Genomic DNA, 24,736 nt, shown 5'->3' with positions numbered 1-24,736 from the left:
GAACGGTGAATACTGTTGTTTTCCTAGCTCTGCTTGGAGCAGAGTAAATCTCACTCTGGGCCAAGTGAGTCATAAATAAAAGTCGCCCTCTCGTCGCTGAGTTGTTGGCTGGTGCGTGCTCGACCTTTTGGTTTCGACTGTCATAACATTACTGTCACATAAGCCATCAAACTTCGCTCTTGTTGGGGCTAAACTAAAATGTCAAGCCAATGTTCTCTGCCTAGAAAGCAGTCCAGACTCTGCTGTTTGGCTGCTGTCTGTTTAGATAAAGCAGCGCTGCAGCTCAGCCCTCCTGCCTTCTATAGAACCCTATATATCCGCTGGATAACGAGGTTTTTACTTGATCAGCTGTGCAGCTCTACAAGATCACGTTCTCTAACTTTTGCTGCATGCAGCTCGAATGCCTGATATCTTCCCATGTGAAGGAAAAAAAGGGAGAAAAAGTCAGTTAAGTCTGAGAAGATCCAGTTGTCTCTTTGACAAGAAATGTTTCTGTGGATCTGGGAGCTTTCTGAGTCCGGTCTCATTCGCTTCGGTTCATGTGAAATCAGACCGAATAAGGTGAGAATTGCCCGAGGTGTGAGAACACAGAAGAAGCCGTTTCGCTTTCCGACAGGTCATTTTCAGACCTGGTGTTTTCTGTCCACTTTGCTTCAATCACAGCTGATTGCACAGCGGTTTACCCGAATGGAAACCTGCAACCTCCAGGCCCAACATTTTTCTTCGTTTCTCGAACTTTAACATGTATTTTTCAGTCTAAAATCGCCCAATATCACGTAAAACTGTCCTACATTGTTACATTAAAATCAATCAGATTCTCATTTTCTTCATCGCTGTCACATCCATCGCTATCAGACTCTCAGGCAGTTAGCTAGCAGCTTGTTCACACCTTTTATTTTCCTGCATCTGACACAAGTGAGATTTCATACTGATCGAAGTTTGTGGCGGTTTCTGCAGTCAGTGTGCGAGACACGGTTTAGACAGACTGAGAGAACGTCTGAGAGATGGATTACGGGACCGATTTGGTTGAGAGATAAAGAGCAGTCAAGGAGAAAGCAGCAGCAGATGTGTTTGAAGAGAAAACTGCCAGAACCGCTGATCTAATTCAAAAAGACATGAACAATTTCTTTTTTTTTTTTAATGTAGCATCAAAGACGACTGAAACTCAAACAGCGGCACCGATACCGAAAGCCGCCGAGTCGTTGAGTCATTTTTACTGTCGGCTGAATGTGGCACGGACCTGCGATGGAGACGGAGAGGATCAGGAGGTGGAGGAGCAGGACGAGGTGCAGCATGATGGTGAGGCGAGAACCACCTGATGGGGTCGCAGCTAGCAGCTCGGCTGATGGACCATCAGCAGGACGGCCGGGTTTTCCTTCAAAACACAAAGGAAAGAAGAAATTAGAGTACGTCGGCTCACGAGGGGATGGAGCCGGTCCAGGTTAACTCTGAACGAAATTCAGAGACACAAAACAGAGAAGAATAAGTCACGACTTGCTGTCCAAAAGTTTACTAAACAAGCATTTTTTTGTCATTTTGAAATGTGGGAAGAAGCTTACACAGAAAGATCCTGTTGAACCACCAATGATTCAACTTAATTGTTTTTTTTAATTCCTTGCAGATCTAAAATATATAAACAGACGCTCTGCTTATGGCATTAAGTACTTTTTTTACATCCAGACTTTAACAACAGACACAACACCACAGTTTGAACGTCAGAATTTAACACAAGTTAAACATGCAGCTCAATTTTTGGAATTTTAAGGTACGATCAACTCATCTTACTTTCATGATATAAATTATGCATACGACAGACTAACGATACGTCATCTTATTGGCATTCATTTTTGAATAGGGTGGTGTTACTCCGCCATCCACAGGTTGAAACTGTCGTCCTCTGGAGAACAGGGCAGGCCTGCAACACGTGGTGAGGCTCGACCAGCACGTCACAAACAGATGACCGCCTCCATTTAGAGAAAACAAATAAAAGCCAAGCCCAGCTGCATTTAGAGGACCCTACAACCCCCTGGGAAGGTCACACACTCTTCAAAACCTCACCAACACTTGTGCAATGATCCCAAAATACCCCTTACATTTCATCTGCACTATTAATTTATGTATTCTTATATGTTTTTGTTTTCCACAACAAGCTGGAGCAGGTTTTCAGTTGTTTTTGAAATACTATATTCTGTTCTGTTCTCCTGTATGTTCTCGTGTCACATGTCAGGCATCACCAGCCAATCACCGCCTCCACACAGAGCGCACACACACACACACACACACACACACACACACACACGCACTGTGCTGCTGCAGCATCTTCAACATGCTTCTGCCTCTTGTCAGCCTCCGAGGCACCAGCTCCCTGATAAGCCGACTCGTCATGATTGACATTTGGACAATTGCCCCAAGAAAGGCTCGGAATGCTGGTTTAGCCGAGCAGACATCTCACCGCTCGCTCGCTTCCACCCCATGATCCTAACGCCACACCACCGGCAGCTCTCAGCTTCAATCCCCGTAACGCAGCATGAAGAGCAACAGCTGTGCGAGTGAGGAGGCAGCGAGGGGGGGGGGGGGGTGACGGGGGTCAAAAGGAGAGGAGTGACGCTACCGCCATTACGCTGCGGCTGAGAAAATGTGATGCTGCCAATGAATTTCCTTTATCTTCTTAATGTAACATGATTTAAAATGTTTGTCATCTATTCAGAGTTCCATGTCAGATTTTTAGGAGCGGTCATCAATTAAATCGACCATACAGGTTGGAATATCGCTCCGTCTTCATTCTGTCAATATGTGGCGTCAGGGCGAGCTGTGCATTCGTTCTGAACACCTCCCACTTATGTTACTAATCACTGAAACCTCCAACCTTCACAATGCGTCATCTCAATAATCCAGGATGTCATGGCAGTCTGACTCACGTATGATCACTGTAAATGTAAGCCAAAGGACCAAAGGAATTATGACTCAACAAATCTTCCACGTTTGATTTCCAACTACTTGATCAATAGAAAGATTGAGCTGTTTGACTCTAACCAAACTTCATTATATCAACATGGAGGGCTATAACTACACATATAATAGGCAATATTTTTCACCTAAAAATGCATTTAACCGTCCAGTATTTATAGAAAAATTCTAATTAAACAAAAGGGGACAAAAGGAAAAGCTTGCTAATCACCTTAAGAAAATGATCATTCTGCACTGAACACATCCAGTTCAGAGCAAACTCTAATTTCACATACGAGGAGCAGTGAGCCGCCACAATGTGGCACCAGAGCAGCAGTGGTGTTCAGAGGCATGGTGGTAACCTGTCAGGGCTGGGATGTGAACCTACCAGCACAAGCTCTCCTATTCAACCCTATAGACCAGAACTGCCCAACATTTAAAGAGAAATGAGGATTGAAAAGCGATGTGGGGAAAGGTGATGCCAGGTCCCATCCCAGTCACAATGACAGAGACACAAACCCTGCCTCGGGCCTCAGAGTGGAGACGGACCACGGACTACAGAACACTTGCTTCAGCATGATTTCCCCGGAGGTTCGGGTTATTCTTGGCGACGCCTGATTGAATGCAGAAAACACCTCTTCTTACAGGTCGGTGGCAAAAAGGTGTGTATCGTTTCGATTTGCATGAGGATCTGGAACAGAAATATTCTCCCATTAACAGCAGTGGGCTGCTGAGCGTCACTTTATCATTACCTGAAGTGAAAGGACCGAGCTTTTCCTCAACATTAACAGACGTGTCCAATCGCTCCTGGGCCACGCTGGACTGGTGAGCGGCGGTTACAGTGGAACTGAACAAGATGCAGACAGTATTGATTGTTTGTGAAGAGCCTGAGGTGTCTGCTGGGGGAGTGACAGCGGGATTGAGATCTCAGCACCAGACAAACAGAGTCTGATTACAGAAAAATGGATGTGATGGAGGGAGAGTGCATGTAATATTAACAACACAGAACAAGGCTGCACAAATAAGCGAGTTAAAAGAAACACTGTGGAACTGCAGCGCGCGGCGCTGTATGGTGGACGTCATGTCCGAGCTGCACAGCTCCAAGAAAGAGGGAATTTCATCTTCACGCTGGACCGTATCCTAGCAACACCTTTCAAAAGCTGCAGTTTGAGTGCTGCAGGGGGGCTTTTGTGACCGGCAATCAAACTATGCAAACACTCATTTCAATCTGGAACAACACCACAGCTGAAGACCGGAGACCTCAGGGCGCTGCGCTCGTCTATTAAAGGCCTACGCCGCTTGCTGTCAGACAAAGCACTGAGCAAATAAGTTTATTAAAACTCGCGCTTCCCCTCCGCCCATCTGCTTCACTCTGCAGCTATTGCTGCAACTGTATGTGTAATTTCCGTAACGCATAAATCATGAATGTTGCTAATAGATGCACTTAGGAGATTAGGGAAGACCACAAGGAGCCTCATTATGGCATCGCAGTACATCGTGGGCGAAGCAATCCCATCTATTCCATTAAGGACTGCCATGGAATTGATTTATACTTAAAAAAAAAAAAAAAACCTGCATCAGAGGCAGCAGGTTCATAATTGGTATAAACGGGACCTTCTGGCTCTCCTGTCTTATCGTAACAGCCTAAATGCATGTGATGCGATTGTCAGTGTAAATCACAGGACCCAGACGGCGAACGCTCTCAAACAAGGCCATTTCTCCACGCCCATAAATCACACCTCAGACGTTGCCAGAGCTATTACTGCTGGTGCTTTGATTTTGGTGAGGTTTTTTTTTTTTTTTTTTTTTTCCTCCCAGTCAAGGTACTCCCCCTCCACCTCCACCCCCATCGACTGGTGGATGCCTTCTACTCCCTGAATTTCAATCTCCTTCTCTCTCAGGACTCTCAACCTCACTGCTGTAAAATCAGAAATCACATTAAATCCTTCTGAAGACAGATTCTCAGGTTTTACCGCTGGACCCCGGTGGTCGGCGCTGCCACTTGTGCTTTTTATCATGACCCCATGACTCCCAAAGGGGCGCCAGAGGCCAAGTGAAAGAGAACGAATCCTTCGCCTTTTCCCTCGCCTGGCCCGATGCACGCCGCATAATCGAGTGGGTAACTTCATAGAAACGTCTCCTCTCATCAGTGGGGGGCACGTCAGGCGATATGGGGGGGGACGAATAGAGGGCAGGGTGGAGAGGACGGTGACGCTGGGGTCAGAGTGCTAGACTTCAAAAACAAGATGTTGTCCCAACAAGCCCCCCTCCTGCCAACACCACCCCCACGACTTGCTGCGCCGACTCGCACAATCACCACCACAATCAGTCATTAACAAGAGATTTGCAGTAATCCTGCCAGGGGGAAGCTAAGATGGGGTTAACGCTGGATTGGTCTTAATCAGTTTGAGGAAAGAAAATGAGCGCTGCTCAGACATCAGCAGCATCTCCAGCGTGTTGGAACTCATGTAAATGAAGAATTTCTAGAGTCGAGGCTTCCAGCTCACTGAGAACGACCCTGTTTACTTTCAGAGGGCAGAAATGTAAGGTTTTGTCCTTTCTTCAACTTTTCTAAATGAGATCAACCTTAACGAGTTCTTTATTTTATAAATAAATTGAGACAAAAATATGTTGCAGAATAATCCATCATGCAAACTTTGTGACTTACAGGGGCTGGAGGCTTTCCTATAGCAGGACATGTCAGCACTATGGTCAATTTAGAGTCATAAAATAACCACATCCATCCATCCATCCATCAGTTTCTCCTGCGTAGGGTCGCAGGGTGCTGGAGCCAATCCCAGCTGTGGGCAGGAAAACAGCAGCCAAACAAAAACTGATGCCGGAAGATCATAGAAACACTGCGGTGAAGAGGCTTGTAGATTCCATCAAACAAATCATTTATGGTAAGACGGCGGTGCTGAGCACTACACCGCCTTGCCTTCTGCTAAATGCTCATTTAGGAAAACACAGTTGTTGTTCCTGCCTGCACTGTTAGTGGTTCTAACAGCTCCAGAGGCACTGACTGCTACAGACCTCGATGGAATAGTTTGTATTATTTCACAAACTGTGATTAGAATATTAATGAAACATTATCAAAATCCTACAAGACATGTTGAGATCAGTTCACTCCAGAGAATGTGTAACTAGAAAGTTTAGCTCTCACTTTGTTTAGCAAACTTTAGGAAAATATTTTCTTTTTTAAGTCCAAATTGAGAAGTGGGTTCATCACTGACAGTGGGAGTCCTTGCTCGATTCCATGCGTGCCTTTTGGAAAGACGTCTGAACTAAAAAGACATTTCAGTCGGGTTTCCATATGTTCCATGTCGATGTGTGGTGCAGTTCTCTGCTGTCCTCCACCCCCCACCCTCAGACACCTGTGCATTAATCCAATTGTTGTTTCTAAACTGTTTGTCAGTGTGAGTCTTGGTGCCTGCCTTGCTCAATCTGCCCCGTCCAGGACTGACCCTGTCACTTGTCTGAATCAGTTCCCCTTAAACTTACATTAAAAGAAAAAAAAGCACCAACTCACACGAACCTCTGCAAACAGGCAAAGAAACTTTTTGACTTTTCTCCTCCTCCTTCTTTAATCTCGACTAATAACACTTATCTGCATGCGAGCGTTCCTACCTCTGGGTAAAATCTCCAGTTTCCTGTCTTATATGCTACACTAAGCTAAACTCTAGCTGGTGGCTACGAGTTTGTATTCAGCAGGCAAATGTGAAGGAAGGTGCATAATCTGTATTTCCAGTGTTACCTGGGTCCCCGGGGTCTGCCAGGCATTGGGGTATTTTTCTTTCTTAATCTCCAGCAGTGTATTACCGCTATACCGAGGCATGAAATTTAGAATCCAGTGTTTTCAGGATACGTAACGAGCCGTCGCCCTGACATTACAGCGGAGGAGATTTAGTGTCATCATCAGGAGCTGCTGGGAAAAAACAAGCGGTGCAGCGAGAGGAATATCGATCCGGATTAAGTTGAGAAGAAACTGTGAGACATTAGGTGTGGCATCATCTGTGTGTAGCCTGCTGCGATTTAGTCTGATTTACAGGGTAATACTATTCTATCTCTTTAGCTTAATACGCTGCTGTTTTCCTGACTTGCCTCCGTTAATTCGAACACAAACTGTCCCTTAAACCACCTTTGGCTCCACTGAAGCAGCCGAGACGCTCGATGAGAAACACTCTCATAAAGTCTGCAGACAGTACGCACTTTCAGAGCCAGTTTACAAGCTACGAGCGCTTCTGTTTCTTCCAAGCAGTTGAAGCATTTCTATTTTTAGAAGCAAATATAAGCCAAAGTGTCAGTGTCTCAACAGAACACTACAGTTTCTCTGTTTTCACAGAGAACAATGAGCTGAGAAAACGTGAGATTTGCTCTGATGCCGCTAAGTTTAGGAATGGAGTTTGGCATTATTTTCTCTGATGGGAAAAACATCACAGCCCTTTTTTATTTTATTTTATTTGACTTTATTCCAACACCTCAGCTTCACATTTCCATCACCGGGTATGACCACGAGCTCCAGAAACAAACACCAGCTGAGATAAATTTCATTTCCATGCTGATTCAGACCTCTTTTCCCCACAAAGCTGTAGTGATCCAGTCAGGCTAAATATTGAATTATTAATGAAAAGAATAATTGATTTTCATCTCTGATGATGTTCGTTCAGGCTCACCTCAGAAGATGCAGCGTCAATAAGACCCGCTTGGCCTGTCTGCAGGTAAACTTGTTCTTACGGGCCTGTAGACCAACAGAACGATTCATTTAAGTGCAGGATACAGACACAGAGTATCCAAGCTGATCACACAGTCGACAAAGCAGTGAGCAACACACACACACACACACACACACACACACACAACGGCACCTGCAGAAAAAAAAAAGAAAAAAAAAATGGATCTCTGCACAGCTGTAGAGCACAGACCCCCTGCTGCTAAACAGGAACTGGTTCAGCACTTGATGGAAAAAAAACCCTTTTTTTTTCCAGATAGTAACAACTTGATTTATCCTGCAATCGACAGCTACAATTCAGTCTTTTTCTTATAGCACAGTCCTGTTGAGTGTTTTTCTTTCCAGCATTCCTGCAGAAAAAAACAGGTGTTATGTTCATCTTATTTTATTTAAAAATGGGTACGTGTGCTCTTTTGTAGATGATGGCAGCTTGGTTTAAACTCAGCATGAGCTAACTATGGATAACGCAGCATTGTGCAACACCCCACCAACCACAGCACTTGAATTAAATTGAGTTCATGACACCGGCGAACGCGTCTGCAGTCATTTTTCAGGCAGGTATTTATTGTGCTGTGCAGTCTAAAGCCTGGCTCGCCTTTAACGGCAATCATTTTTCCCCGGCGTGGCGCAACAGGACGTAAATACCTGATAAATCAAAAGCAAAACCGGTTCTGGATGAAGGATTATTCGTGACGTAATCCACCTGCAGCCACGGCTCGTTCGCCGTGTCACCCCGTCTCTCGCCCGGCCCTCCTTCCCTCTCCGTCTCGCAGAAGCCGCCATGCTAATGTAAGCTATTTATCCAAACCCCCGCCGTCAACACAATGCCCCCCGGGGGCCACACAGGCTCACCAACTTCATCTGACCTGAATATCAATGACACCACTCATTCAAACCGAGAACGCTGGAGCTGCTCCTCCGTTTGAATCGCATTAACTCCAAGTCAGGTAGCGTCGCTAAAATTAATGCAGGCCTGCAAGCAGCAAACATGTGACTGGAATCATTAAAGAATGATTACGCCGTTTGTCCTTTGATGCCTGTGAGCGGCGACGCGGCAGCCATCATTCAATACTGTTTTTGAAGAGCAAGAGTCCAGGAACTTGTAACGAGAGCCGGTAATTCTGCCATCGAGAGTGAGTGTACACATCTGAAGAGATCGCTTACACCTGCTGCTCTCAACCCGTTGCTGCGGCGGAGCATTAGCCGCCGACGGCATGAAAAGACCGGCTTCTCAATTTATCTGACCTTCATCTGGCGCTGCCCATTGTCGAGTGGTAAGTCAAGCATTTACACAAAAAAAAAAAAAAAACGGTACGCTTCAGTTTATGAGCAGACGGTCGAAAATAAAAGGATGAACCAGGAGCTGGAGCTATCAGGTGATTAACACTGTAACACAATTTGGTCAGTTACTGATGTCAAATATTAAAAATCGTCACCACAATTCAAAAGTAATTAAAAATAATGTGTGCACCACCACAACTGAGGTACTTTTCAACTATTAAAATAAATAATTCTTAGCAGAAATAATACGCTATATAACTTCTTAACGCGTCCGTGCATCAAGGAGAAATCTCTGGAAAATACAGTAAAGCCAAACTGTCGCCGCTTTACACTTTAATCAACCATCACGGTTTACACGCAGCATGACCTCTGCTTCACGACACAATAAGTGTGCAGCTTATTTTTATGATAATGTAATCAACTACAACCCAGAAATACACTGACCTTTCAGCGCAACAGCCGTGAAAGCGTGTGATCTGTTCAGTGGCAGCTCAAGAGAAAACCCCCCCAAGATATGTGCTTCCGAGGATGAAAAGTATGTCAGATCATATAGAAAAAATAGCTCAGTGGAGGCAAAGGTCACTAGAGGCCTGCACTCTATCTGGAAAAGAGTGCTCCCCTTAATTACTTCATTCTGCATCTGTCCAATAAAGATATTGGTGAAGCCATTTCTAAAGGAGAGCTGTGATACGCTCTGATCCTGATCCCCACTCATTAATGGTCACACAATGCGGTAAATAACGCTAATTAGTGGGTGGCAGAGCGCCGCTGGCGCGAGGAAGGAAGTTCATCTCCTCCAGATGCTGAACCCCGATGTCTATTGTTCAAAAACAATCAATACCTTCAGACTGCACACGGCAAGGTATCACAGATAAGACGGCAATTATTCCGCGCTGAGTGGCTGCAGTGAAGGTCGAACAATGGGAAGATTAATTTAAGTCGAGTCGTTGTCACAACATTTTCCTTTTATTCTCTTATTAGATTAAGGGACATGGAGCCAACATTAGGCCAGAGATTAACCAAACAAAGGGAAGGTTTCAATGTAATATAAAATAATCCACAAAATATCCTGCTTAATTGCATTGTGTCCAACAAAAAGGAGGAGGTTACCTATTATTGGAAAGTCGGCACAACAGCGACTGACACACAGTAAAACAACCGGGGCGAGGAGTGTGTGTGTGTGCTGTGACTGCGCTCGGCGCTGCTTACCTTGCCGCAGAGAGCTTTAGCCAGTGGCTATGTGGCGAGATGAGCTACTTAGCGGCCCATGTCCCCCCATCCCCTCCAACATGCCCACCCTGCCAAGTGTCCTAAATACGGCGCTCTATTGTCTGCCTCAGAAGCACGCAGAGCGGCTGGATGGAGGAGCTCTCTCCAAGGTGCGGAGGAGGAGGAGGAGGAGGAGGGAGGGACGAGGAGAGAAGAAAAGGCCAATTCCCCGAGCAGGACAGGGAGCCATGCAAATGGATCCACAATGAAGAAGCCTCCCTGCAGTGAGAGCGCTCCGCTGAGGGGTCTCCTCTGCTCACCGCGGCCGGGCTACAGTTTAATCTTTTAAGCCGGCCGTCAAACCAACCCACACACACACACACACACACAAAATATACAAATTGAAAACACAATACAGCCCCCGACTCCCTGTGCCCAAACTTTAACCCCACCCTGCTCTCCCCACGACTCGTCATTAGCCTGGCAGCGGGCCAGACGGAGCATCAGCACCGTCATGATTATCTTCCTCGCCACTGCTGCAGGGAAAGCACATTTTACCCCCCGTGGAAAATATATCCACAACCGAAGAGCTGAAAAGACCAATAGGACACATGATTTGTAGAAAAAAAAAACTTCTGTAAGAGATGCTGAGACATGAAAGAGCATCGCTGAGATGTGGAAAGTTTGTCATTCTCCCAGTCCTCAGAACACACTGCACATCTTTACTCATCCTTCCCTTTGACTACTGCATTTCCAACTGAATAAACATTCTGTATATCTCATAGTTCATACCTTGTAAAGCAGTCTTCTACAAACAAAAGTATGAGAAGATGTCACTCAACTCCTAAGATGTGCAAATAATACGGCTTGTTGCTGTACAGGAACAAATATGCAACAACTACAACTATGTTATCATGTTTTAAAATGTCAAAAGGTTTGTTTACTTTAATAAAATCAATAAAGTTAAGGGAAATACTGAAATAAAGGCGCAGAAATGATCACTCAAGGCTTCTTATATTTGTAAAAGTCTCAGATGTGAATACAGCGCACACACTAACAGCTAATCATGCAGTCACATGTATGACTGGATGAATGTAGACACAGCTGAAGACTGTCTGCAGAAGCTCAAACAAAGCATGGCAAAGAGGGGGAAATGTGGCATAGTTTTTAGGTTCAAGAGAAAGACAGGCTCGTCTGAGTATTTCAGAAACTGGGAGTTTCTTTCACAATCATCTCTGAGGTTTACAGAGAAAAGAGAAAATATCCAGTGAGCAGCAGATCTCTCAGCCAAAACGCCTTTTTTGAGGATGGGGGAGAATGGACGGGCTGGTTTGAGATGGTGGAAAAGTAAAAATAACTCATACAAGGTTTGCAGAAGATCATCTCTGACAGCACAACACTTCAAAACCTGCAGCTGCTTGGTATGAGCGACCCGGGCCGCTGGAGGTTTCCTCGACACACTGATCCCTTAAGATCCACTGAGCAACTTTAACACACCACAGTCTACTTGAGCATCATCTGATCTTTCCAGCAGGATAACACGTCACGCCACAAAGCTGAATTCACCTCAAAGTGCTATTTCAGACATGGCAACGAGTTCACTGTACTCCAGCAACCTCCACTATTACCAGATCTCAGTCCAACAGAGACCCTCTGAGACATGGTGAAACAGGACATTCACTTCCTGGATGAGCAGCCAACAAATCTGTAGCAACTGTCTGACGTTATCATGTTAATACCGACCAAAGTCTTTCCTTGCTGAATCTACACTGCAACGAATGAAGGCAGATCCAAATACAAGCAAGGTGTATCAATAGAAGTGGTTGACAAGGAGAAAATATAATTAAAAGTAGAGCGTATACCTCAAAAAAAGTGTGTCACATTATATTTTGGCCTCTATTCCATAAAACAGATGTTAGGTAAGAATGTCTCATTATAGAAGCAGCTATTTAAAGCATGTAGAAATTTAAATATGCATTGAAACAACATTCAGTCAAGAGGGATGACCTTCTGTAGATTCCTGGAGGGTAAACAAAGAAAACAGAACATAAAACAAAAAGTTCTCTGACTTTAAACTTGCAGTCGTTGCAGCGTAGTTACTCACAGCCAAACAGTGAAAGGATTATATATTATTCAGTTGTTCCCAGCTGTGAGTTTTCATCTGGGCCTGTGGGGCAGGTCGAGGTTCAAATGGTGGCTCCTCTGTTTCGGGAGGACATGAAGCAGCCACCGTAACACAGAATACCTTTGGGGGACATTAACTAAAAACACGCTGAGCCGGTGCAGACTGGGTTTAGGTTCAGATAAACCTGGAGACTTATAAGGACCACACAACCAATTCATCTGCGTTTGAGTGAGCGCCGTGTGGCTCTGATGACAGCATGATAAGTTGTTCGATCAAACATAAAAGCCACAAAAGCTTTGAGTCTGGCCAACAAACCAGAAAACGGTGGACTGATTAATGGTACTGAACTTCATCTTAGTCTTACAAGGGTCCCGAGTCTCTCCAAATATCGCTCTGTCATTCATCTCACGGTGTAATTTGTGTCCAGGAGATGTTCAGAGGGGAAAAACGTGCGTCTCAATTGACCTTGGTGCAGAACTCAGACTTTATATTGTGTCTGGAAATAAAAAAGATAGATCTGTGGAGGTGAGCGGCAGAAAAACACTCTGCTGGTGTTATATTTCACTGACTTTGTGCTTCATCTGCATTACAGAAGAAATTACAAAGAAAATTCAGTAAGTAGGTGGTGAGAACTGTGTTTTTACATTCGCTGAGCAGAAAATTGCTTTTTCATGGTGAAAACAAAACGTGACGACACAAATACTGTTGAAAACATAAAGTCACTGCATCCAAACTCTATTTACCGAATCTGATCAGGGATCCAGCAAATGTCTGCACTTAACCTTCCAGTCATTAGAGCTAATGGATCGGGTCTAGAGAGGCGCAGGTGACGCTCCAGATAAAATCCGGTCTAATGGCATCCATTTAGATCGCCCAGACTAGACGCTAAAAAGTCAGAAGAAGCGAGTAAAGAAGCAAGAACTGTAATTTCTTCCTTTTAGCGAGCACTCCACTGCCATTCATAAACCATGAGGCTCCGTGGCAAATCAAAAACCAGAGCAAATCCCTCTGAAGCGTGCGGCCCGTGGAGTCGGGGACGGCGGCTCGTGTCTGGCTGGCTTCGCCTTTTTTTCTTCCAGCGTGATCAACCCAAGACCGCTGACTCCGCACAATCCCACCGGTGGCGGGAATGAAAGAGGACGGTTTCCTCTCTCCGCTCTGAGATATCAGTTTTGGCGCCCTCACAGCACTTTTCTGACCACAACAGACAAAAACAGCATTTACGGACAGTTGGTGGTGTTTGCTTACAGTAGATGTGTTTCCCTTTGAAGAAGTTCTTCAAACGGGGTAAATTAAGGACGTGGACAACTGGAACATAAGATAAACTTTCCAAAACCAAAAAATAACTAAATCAATTTGATGAAAGTGCAATAGAAGCATAAACAATGAATCTTCAAAAACACACTCCACATGCAAGAGAAATGCTTTTAATAAGTAACCATAAGCAGCTAAGCTAAAAACCGTCCTCCATCCGACTCGCCAATTATCAACTGGGCCCTATTTACAATTCAAAAAACTCTTTCTTCTTGAAATAAACATGAAGAATGCATGTGGTGAAATCGACAGGATTAAAGGATTTCTAGCTGAGGAGGGACACATGAGTCACGTTTGTGATTGGTCTTGTTAGACAGCGGGAAATCTGCTCTGCCCTGGATTCTCCCTATGATCACAACTGATGCGATGCTGCATGGCAGCAGCACAATGAGGGCAGTGGATGCTCACAAGGCAGCAGAGAAACACACATCCACCTAAACCGCTTCAGCCATTTCTGAACTAGGAGCTTATAGGGGAACTTTTCGGCAGAGTCGCGTCCAGAGATGAACAGGTGTTCAAGTGAACAGTAATCAAAGAGCCATCTCTCCTGCTCCAGGTAAAGAACAAATCATTGAATCAGAATTCATCTGAACGCTACACACACACACACACACACACACACATTAACCTCCTTCATTCATCTGGGATTTTGAAGTCACTGTTTATGACAATGAAATCCTTCAAATTCAACAAAACTAAGTACCCATTTGTGATTCTTTCTACCAAACCTTTTTTTATTGTTCAGCGAGTCAGTGGAAAAAAAAAAAAAAAGAAGAAGAACGACGAGTTAGCCAAGCTGTGATTTAGAAGAAGGAACCATTTGGGCCTTTCCTGCCCAAAAGGGCTTTTGTTTGCATGTTAATACAAGTAGTTTCGAGAGGTTTGAGTAAAAGAAGGCGCCTTGAAAGGCAGTCAGCTCTTATTGCAAGTGCTTTTTGTTAGTATGTCAGGTGGGGAATGACTCGGAGAACTGGATCACTCCGACTGCTTGGCGTAAAAGACAAAAGAAGAAAATAATGAAAATGAGGAAACGAATGCTGCCGGTGCTCACAATACTAGTATAGGAAAAAAGCTCCAGTACTTGTTATATTGCAAAGGTAATGGTTCTTCACAACTAACCTGGACAATTACTGTGTAGCTGCAGAGGGTGACGGGGAAGTGCAGTGCATTGCTCCTCTCGAACCACGCTGGCAGAGCATTACAGCAAATAATTGGCAAGGACTTGGACCATCTGATGTCAGGGAGGCGTGGGGGTCGGAGGGTTTCCAGCTCCATTTGTCCATGCAACACGTAGTGAGAATGGATCCAATGAAAAACCTCATTCATTGGGGAATGTTTGTGCTGGTATTTTGGTCATCCATCAACTTCAAATGATTTAGCAAAACAAAGTCAAGGTGGAAATACTTGCTTCGTCCCAGTGGGTTTTGCTTTCAGGCTAATTCAAAATTCTCATGTACAGAGGAAGTCATGGGCCAACTTTTGGAGAGCCGGCTGGACCTCCAACGAAAAGCACCCGGGGGACATCCTGATCAGAAGACGAACCGCCTCCAGTGTCTCGTCTCAAGTTGAAATATTTTTTCCCGCATATGATTTTCAGTAACCAGGCAACCGATCAGCCAACAAGCTGAAGGGTCAGATTTCAGCTTAAATTATGCAAAAACACAGTTGTTACATGCAAGTAATTAAGTCAACGCAACTGTCACCTGCTCTCGTCATTACTGAACAACTTATCAAACAACAAGAACCACTACGTGACACTCATATAGAGCTTATTCAGTCTAACTCATGGATATTTTATACAGAAAGGCCACAAACCTGGTATCGAACTGACATATTCTTCCTGTGCCATAAAACAGAAAACCACAACACCACTGGATATAGATTTGTCCCATTTGAGGTTGTATTTCCTTGAAAGTTGTGCATGTGCGAGGTGGGCATTAATACGAAACACGTCAGATCCTGCTGATTGCATGAGCACAGTGAGAAGAAATGAATCGAAAGTCATCGCATAAAGGTCACACAGTCAAACCGCACGGTGTTGCAGCTGCATGTCTCACACTCCTGATGTGTTAATGCAGCACACACAGATGAGCATCGCACATATAGGGCGAAGATGGTCACATATATCACGTCTATGACGCTGAAGTCGCTCTGCTGTCGGCCAGACGCTGCTACGTTGGGCATACAGGACGAATTTGTCAGAATGAGCCTCGATATGAATAAATCACAGCTTGTGCGTGTTGCGGAGCGCCGTCGTGTCGTCGAACACAGAAAACGATGAAAGTAAACACTGAATATTTCATGGACTGCTGCTTTCGTAGCTCAAACTTTCCACGTGGTTCCTCAAGTATGCGAAATGCAAACATGACGTGCTGAAAGTAGCGACATGGATATCGCCGGATATACCACCACTTTAATATAATCACATAATATTTAAAGAACCGGAAGATTTCAGTGATCTGTAAACAATGGACGAATTCTGAAAGAAAGGATTTCCTCAGCTGCTCCAAGCCTTTTTAACAGTATCTAGAAATAATAGCAGAAAAATACCGTGGGGTCATTTACGGGCACGCAGCTGCAGCTTGTTCTGTCAGTGTGTTTTCAGGGCAAGCGAAGCTCCTCTACTTTAACACACACACAGCATTACAGCTGAGTGCCTTCTGAGAGCAAAATCATTTGAAATACTGAGGTATTCAACTTTAAAAGCTCCCAGGGATCTTATTTGGTCTGATATTCATTGAATAATAATTATTATCGCATTGCAAATACTTTCTCTGACCACCACACCATTAGTAGAAATGCTTGAAAATATCATTCAGTTTGTGTTTTGTGATCTCATAGTTTGTGACAAGATCGATCGCCCGAAAACATTATATTGATTTTTCATTAATTATTCAAAGCTAAAGATTTGAGGCAGCCAGCGACTCATTTTGAGTTGCGCTTGAAAGACAATCTGCGTGAGACACACTAATGGAGGACTCGTCACTGTGCATGTGAAAAAGTCACATTTTATTCATTTTTATATGCTACGGTTCGTCAAACTGCGAGTGCACTAAATTTTAAAATATTGCACGTGCAGTGGGTTTTCCTGCTCATGAAACACAGTGAAATGTAGTTTACATTTCAACAACAGATTCTCACAAACGCACAATAAAAAATGTCAAATTTAATAAAAAATCTTCACATTATATTGTTTCTTCAACTGATTTCGCAAGGAAATACTTAAATCAACCTAGAAACCTAAAGGCACACACGCACACAAACATGCACACACACACACACACACATGCACACACACACGCACACATAATACGCTTCAATAGGTTTATCTTTTCATTGTGCAGCACTGCAGCGTTCGGTAGGATGCTTCGTTCTGAGAGGGAGATAATGACTTATTCCCTCTGCAGAGGACAGAATCCAAGAGCCAGCAGAGTGGAGCTATGCCACATAAACACACACCTACACACACACACACACACACACACACACACACACATACACACACACATTTACAATAGCCAAAGAGGAGCAGGAGAACTTCCTGACTCCATCCTCCACACAGCAGAAGCACAAACCAAACAGCAGTGGGCCGGCCCGCCACCCACCTCCGTTCCCGAGCGCTCAGCCCCGGGGTGTCGGCAGACACAACCCCGACTCGGCCGGAGGCTGCAGTCCCGTCAGCGCCGAGCTGGCAGCGGCGCAGCAGCTGTATATCTCTCCACCACAGAGCGCCTCGGGATAAGCAGCTCGTCTGCTACTGCTGGTTAGCAACTGCAGTCATGGCATCTTGCCCCCTTCTAACACAGCCACTCTGTGGCACACAAGCTGACTCCATCGCTCTCTCTCTCTCCGTCTCACACACAGACACACACACGTGCTCACATAAACATTTAGCTGTCAAATCACAGCGCTTCCCAGCTGTGACCTCACATCAGGATGGAGGAGGAGGAGGAGGAGGAGGAGGAGGAAGGTTGCATATGTGTGTTTCACAATCAGAGCGAGAGCGACAACAAGCTCCAGCCTAAAAGCCAGTCAGGGTTGGCAAAATTACTACAACACTGAATAAGCAATAAGAGCGCAGAAAGGGCACCGCAGAGAGAGAGAGAGAAGAACTGGCGAGAAGTAGGTTGACGGTGAGTTGATTTAAGTTTGATAGCAGAGAGAATTGTTTCCACTCCCACAGCAGGAAGTGAACATTACAATCACACCAGGTGAGCAGCTGGAAGCACCGTGAGGAAGCCCACCTACAGAAATAAAATATGAGGCCCACAAAAGTTGTTTCCTTCAATATTCATCAACATGATTATTTAAAAGTGTGTAATTACTGAAAACACTTCATACAAGAACAGTATATTATTAAGCACTGTTGTTAGAACTACAACGGTCTGAAAATATGGTGAGATCCCACACAAGCTGCTATTTTGCTTTTTCTGCATTTCTGCTCATGGCGGAATGTTCCATACCCCATCCACGTGTGTAGTTCAGCCCGAGAGGTTTCAGTATACAAACATTTAACCTTACAGCTGTCAATAATAATATCTCATCATGTGAAAAACAAAATTCGGGAGTCCAACACTCAACAAAAACTACTCTTGTCTACATCCGTGACTCCTCCAGCCGCTCCGTCCTTTCACTCCTCTTATTCATAATGGACACTATGGAGATATCCTCTTCCTGTATGGGCCCTTGGCCTCTGGAGTCAGTCAGGCTGTATTGATTCTTGCACCAGAGGAGTCATCAAGGCATAAATAATTAGGTTTAGAGTCACACTGAATTTTCTGCATCCGCCCCTTTTCCCTCCTGTGGGGGAGCTGCTCCACCTTCTCCTCTTGTCTGCTGTCCAACATGCATACGAATCCAATTAGCAGACGGATTCACCGGTTCAGGATTGAGCATTGTCTATTCTGGAGGTGTGTCAGTGGAAACTGTGAGCGAGAATCAGAGAAAAGGACAATGAGAAAGAAAGAGAGATGTCCCAGAGGACAGAGGGCTTCGAGTTAATGCGCCTATATATGCATTATGGTTTTTACACATCATTCCCTTTAAAAAAGAAGAAATATGCTTGATACCACAGCAAACAATCAATTCAGCTCAAAGAATTCAGCAAAGCACCACAAACATCAGTTCTTCTCCCTCTTGGCTGTATCTTCATCCCAGAGTCTGACTCACGTCCCGTCAGAGGCTGCATGCCACATTTAGGCTCATTACACTGGATATCCAGCCTATGCTCCGGCCCTCCTTTGACCCACGCCGCCATCTATATATAGGTCAGCATTGGCATTAAAGTGACTGATATATGTCACGGGCACAATGCTGCTCTTTTTAGGGCCGCACTAACAATCAGTGTTGCCCTGCAGCGTCCAAACTGAACAATGTCCAGCAAAATGAAGGACAGACCAAGAATCTGTTGTTCATTTCCAGCAGCACCTTCTATGGAGGTAGGGGAATTTCGAGGAGGGGTCAGTAAGCTGCTCTTGGTGCTACAAGAGTCGTCACATCTTGAGAAGCATGGAAGTGCTTCATTAAATAGGGCAATTTTCATGCCCGCTGAGCAAAACGCACACAATGCAAAGCGGCTGGATGCAAAGAGACAGGAGGAGAAATGCAGAAGAAAAACACGCTTTCGAGCTGATAGGATAAACACCAAGTGGGATGTAAAGACAGCGGCAGACTGATCGTAATGAAGAGAAATAACATGATCATATATATTTACTCTGCATCTTCAGCGTGAACAGAGGTCAGCCTCATGGATACAGACTGAGTTTACAGTTTCTGACGGAAAATAAACATCTGGAAACTGAAACATTGTGCAACAAAGTAAAAAGGGCACTTGGAGAGCACAAATCTTCTGAAAACAGTACTCTCATTCAGAAAGGACACAATCTGCAGCCAAAGCCAAAACATGTCTTTGGGCTGATTGTAAATGGAGCCATTCCATTACAAAGAAATGGCAAACTGAAAGTGTGAGGTCCTGTCAACACGGATTAATATTATTTGGCATCAGTGTTGTTATTGAAAAGTTGGTTTTTCGTCACTATTCAAAAAGTTAAACCACAAAAATGGGCAAAGGCAGACTGATGGGCAAAGTGGAAAATCACTCAATATGCTCCAAATTCATGAAGTTGATATATTTAAATGATGCAGAACACCTGAGACTTAAAGTGATACAGGAGATGGACGAAGGGGTTTAGATTCCCCCCAGCCATTTTCATGTCACTCACTGACATAGAAAACAATGACTGAAGATTAAGTCTTATCCTGAACCTGGTTTATTTTTACATTCACGTTGTTAACAGACACTAAAATACATTTTCATATAAGCTGCCAGTATTATTCACAAATGCATGCTGGGTAAAATCGCAGTTGGGATCAGGCTTTTACCTGAATCTGATCCTTCACTCCTTCTGTTAACTACAATTAACAGTTAACTACTCTATGCAAAAAAGAATATTCTGTGAATAAAATTACAGATTAACTTCTTATGAACTGACCTTTGGGATAACGACTACTTCAGCGTAGTTACTGTGTAGTTAGTTACTTCTTCTGCTTTGTAACATAAACTGTCAGTTCACAGCTGTGTGTCGAGTTCGGGCAAAACTGTTGACGTTTACAACAAAAACACACACATCCAGATTTGAGGTGAGAAACCCAGAGGAGTAGAACGAGTGTTTCTCTCGCTTTCTGCCAGTCTTAGTGCTACGAGATGGGCTTTTTATTCCTCAGAGTGAAAAAAAAAGGGTGATAGATAATTAAAAACAAGGTCACAACACAGGAATCAGGTCCAGTGTTCGTGTCACTAAGTGATTCTGCAATTTGACTCCTTCTCTCTTTCCTCCTCTATAAACCACTGTAGTGTCCTTCCCACCACAAAAGAATACGGAGAACTAAAGCTGGCGAGCTGTCTGATAAAAATCCCTGCACATCAAACCATTCCTCCTAATAACAGTAAACTGTGTCCGTCCCTCCTTTTATTCCCCGGCAGCAGCATCTCGCACCTTTTCATCTATTCTCTCTTCATTTTTCAAATGTGCTCAGCAGACTGAACGAGCTGCAGGTGAGATCCGAGCCGAGGAGTATGGAAGAGGGGAATATTAGCAGAGACGGCTCCATTGTGTGTGTGTCATGACTGTAATCTTCACCTCCATCTGCTGCAGTCACTCCTCTCCTCCATTCACGCCTAATTTCTGCCTTTTTCCTCAGCCTTGTCAGAGCAGCCCACTCAAAACTGAGCGAGTGTGTGGGAGGGTGGATGCGTGTGTGTGTGTGTGTGTGTGTGTGTGGAGGCTGCACTATGCAGTAAGTGCAGGTCAGCTGACAAGTCCGGCGTTCGTCCGCTTCAACACTTAAGTGGACCTTTTCACCGGCAGCCGCAGAGATCACAAACCAGCGGGAGGAAAATGCAGCTTTCAGCCACATGAGGACATAATGACCGGCCAGACACAATGCAGGTCCGCCAGCAAAACAAGACGCTTTTCACGGCGAGACGCACAGCCCTATCTTTGTGGTCGTGGGTGAGACAGCAAGTCAGTCATTTACATTTTTAAAATCAATTCTGGCATGCATTAGTACACCCAGAACCAATTCGGCTGGAGGGGAATCGATGCTTGCCAGTGCAGCTCAGGTAAATCTGCGAGAGAGAAAAGTCATCAGTCTCAATGCATCCAGTTATCATGAACATTATTATCATTATTGCCCAATTAAAGGTTCATCTTAAGCATTTTTCAAGATGACGACGCTCTATATTATTTCAGCAAACAGCTGAGAACGGCTGCAGTCGTGCAGACAGGTATTATACAGGTCAGCTGGAATTTATTGAAGACAGCTGATGCCTTACAGGCCGTGATTCGTTCAGCTGGTCAGCTGGACTGAGTGAGCTAGAAGTTATGATGCTCTCCTTGACTAATAAACCTCCTCTATAAACAACCGCAGTGGCCTTTTCCACAACAAAATACGGAGAACTAAACTGGCGAGCTGTCTGATAAAAATCCCTGTACATCGAACCATTCCTCCTAATAACAGTAAACTGTGTCCGTCCCTCCTGTTATTCTCCAGCAGCAGCATCTCGCACCTCTTCATCTATTCTCTCTTCATTTTTCAAATATGCTCAGCCATAAAAATCAAATGATTCTAACTTCTTATGACAGTGAAGATGTCTTGCCAAATATGAAGAGATTCCTGCAGGGAAATTTGAGAAATACTGCAATTAAAAGAATGCGACTGGAGAAACCAAAAGCCTCCGATGACAGCAGAGCCAAACTAAAGTTTGTGCAGCTCCTGTTCTCCCAGCCTCAGTGGACAATACTTTCTCATTAGCACTAACACATTTGCTGCTCTCAAATGTTCTCAGTTTACTCCGGATTCTGCACAAACATTACAAGTCCTCCTTCTTGTGCCATGAGGCTGGCTATTAGGTTTTTATTGCACTTGGTTCGCCAAAGTAATTATCCTACATCTCACGTAACAAGAGTCCAGAAAGTTCCTGAATTCTCACTCCTAAGCTGGTCAGCTAGTGAGCATGGTGTGTATCATCATGATCCAGGGTCATCCAAACGTTCACAATGTGTCCAGATCTGCCAACTGCGGCGTTGCTCCTTATTTCCATCTGCAGAAAATAAGAAAACCTGACGCCGGAGTTTCAAACCTCACATTTACACTCAGGCTGCAGCCGAATGAATAAAAATAGAAAAACCAAAGAGGGACAACAGATTCATGCAGAGCCTGGACGTGCTCATGCTTTGAGAGCGATAATTTAATTTGCTGGAGTCATTGTGGTTCCCAGAGCTGCTTCAGCTTTTATGCAACAGCAGGCCTTTCTTTCTTTGCCGAGGGCAGCGTTGCACAATTTGCGGCTTCAGGACTTCAAACCACGCAGGGATTTGTTTACTGACTAATATTTTCCTATTTTCAGTGTTGACAGAATATTCCTGAGCCCCTTTCGCCACTAGACGGTCTCCACCTCACCAGAGCCCGGGTGTCTGAAGAACGAATCAGTTGAGGAGAACACACTCACAGACCGCGACTCTGTGGTGCACGAGATGGCTCGCCAAGCTGTTTACTTTGATAACGCGTCACTAAATGATTCATTAAATACACCACGACTCAATGAATCCCAGATGAAATATCATAATTCCAAGTCGGGCAGGAATATAAACACCACGATCTCGTTGATAAATAAGTGATTAAGCAGCGAGTGAGGAAGAGTATAATTAACACAAAATATAACTCCTCACATGAGGAAGCATTTATCAGATTTAAAAGACTTTCTTAAAGAAAATCTCCAGTGGGACTTTTGGATTGAAAGGTTCAAAGAAGAGGCTCAAACAGCTCTCCCAGAGTTGAAAGCGGAGCAGACAAAGCACACTTTGTCGAACCATTGACTGCAGTACAGTATTCGACTGAGTCCAGTGCTTTAAAGCAGCGGCATGCATATTCATGCCCGCCCAACAGGAAGCCTTCCTCCGCCGCTTGTGCCACCGCGGACTCCACGCTCTCGCTCAATGTGTGCATTTATGTGTAAAATTTTATTCCCCAGTTATTTGGTAATCAAGTAGAGCTTCTTTGGAAAGCTGGAGATGTCATTTGAAAAAGGCCAGCGTGAGCTCCGAGGAGGACGGCTGCTTCCTGCTGACGCTGAACAACGACGAAGGTGTGAACCGATGGCGCCAACTCCATGTCTGTGGGGCGGGGGTCGAGTTCTGGGGGGAGCGGTCTACCACGGAATGTGGAAGGGTTAAACCGAACCCATCCTTACATCGTTTGCATGGCCGTCCACCGCTTCCTATAGTCATGACTGGAACACGGCGTGCATGTAAACAAACCCCGCCACTGGTGTTGACCGCTGAGCACATGGCCGCAGTGAGACGGCCTGCTGGAAAAGCAGTGTGTGTGTGTGTGTGTGTGTGTGTGTGTGTGTGTGTGTGTGTGTGTGTGTGTGTGTGTGTGTGTGTCCCGGCTGACAACGAGAACAGTCTGGGCAAAGACCTGAGTCATCTGGTGCCTTTTGGCCAAGTCACGCCGTGTGATCACAGCTCACCCCTCAGAACAGGTGTCCACTCCCAACAACAGCAAAGAACAGAGAGAGAGAGAGAGATGAGTGCTCAGATCAACGCCGGGCCATGACACCGGCGGGGACGATCTGCACCACGAGCTAAAAATCCTCCAAACTGGTGCATTACGGAGCTGCTCGGCTGCAACGTGAGAGCACAAGGACGTCTCTTCATAGAAGCAAACCGTGTTTTCACTTTAATGAAGCTGTTTGCACAAATAGAACAGTGATTCCCGTCAAGCTCACCTTCCCTAAAGCGGGGAAACTAAACTAGATTAAAGGACTTTTTACATGTGATGTTCTTAAAAAATATTTCTACTGTTATACAGCTCTGCTATGGTTCCCTTAATTCTTCAGCTGGGTTTCTATTCATTGCACGTGGCAGGAAAAGTACAGTGTCTTTAAAGCTTCAAAAAAGACTTCCAAGGCTTATTCCTCCTGATGGTTACACTATTTAATCTACTTTCATTACTGTGGTTAACAAATTACCTTTTAGTTTTTACTGTGGGGGATTTATACCTGAAAGACAGATAAAGATGTAAAAAAAAAAATGATGAAAGAAACAGTTTAGTTTAGTTAGTGAGATTTTGGTTTCATACTCAGTGAACTCAATTTGAACATTTTGTGAAAATATGCTTCCACAAAGACAGTCCACTTAACTTTCAGAAAAAATTATATGAAGCTGAAAGACTTTTGTCTTATTATGTATCTTTCAAGTTGAAATTAGATCCAGTTTTGTTACAGCTACTCTCAATCAATCAGTCAATGTTTTACAGTTTATCCGAAACAAGCAGCGAGTTGTTCGTGTCCAAAATGTTATTAACATGGTACAGTCCTGTCTGTGTTGCCTTCAGGTGTCTGCTTCCTTTATGGATGCACACGTGCTCAGGGCTGCTGGAACGCATTGACCGAGCTGTCCATCACTGTGTGACCGCTTTAATGCTGACTGATTCACGCATTCATCGTGCCGCTGTAAAGTCAGGTGATATAAACTTATAAAAAAAAACACAGCACAGTTCATGTGACTTACAGTCAGACATCTTTCATGCTGCTGTCAGGAAGAAGGATTGATTTAAAGGAGTTTATT

The 24,736-nt window shown here is 44.5% G+C and overlaps 1 protein-coding gene across 2 annotated transcripts in view; it reads right to left on the bottom strand.

The window, feature by feature from the left end:
* Positions 1-24,736, bottom strand: part of cntn1a (contactin 1a) — a 69,896-nt gene that overhangs the window by 34,985 nt on the left and 10,175 nt on the right. The window contains exons 1-2 of one of the 2 annotated variants that reach the window (XM_030095874.1): positions 17,210-17,411; positions 1,241-1,375 (exon numbers count right to left, since the gene is read on the bottom strand). In XM_030095874.1, the coding sequence (XP_029951734.1) occupies positions 1,241-1,295 (55 nt within the window). In that variant the 5' untranslated portion in view covers positions 1,296-1,375; positions 17,210-17,411. Of the gene's footprint in view, positions 1-1,240; positions 1,376-17,209; positions 17,412-24,736 lie in introns of those variants that run through there. The other variant, XM_030095873.1, reaches the window with a different exon arrangement.

Source organism: Salarias fasciatus, chromosome 7, assembly GCF_902148845.1.
Source record: "Salarias fasciatus chromosome 7, fSalaFa1.1, whole genome shotgun sequence".
Lineage (NCBI taxonomy): Eukaryota > Metazoa > Chordata > Actinopteri > Blenniiformes > Blenniidae > Salarias > Salarias fasciatus.
The sequence above is the reverse complement of the archived record's forward strand: the minus strand, read 5'-3'. Positions and strand labels throughout refer to the sequence as shown.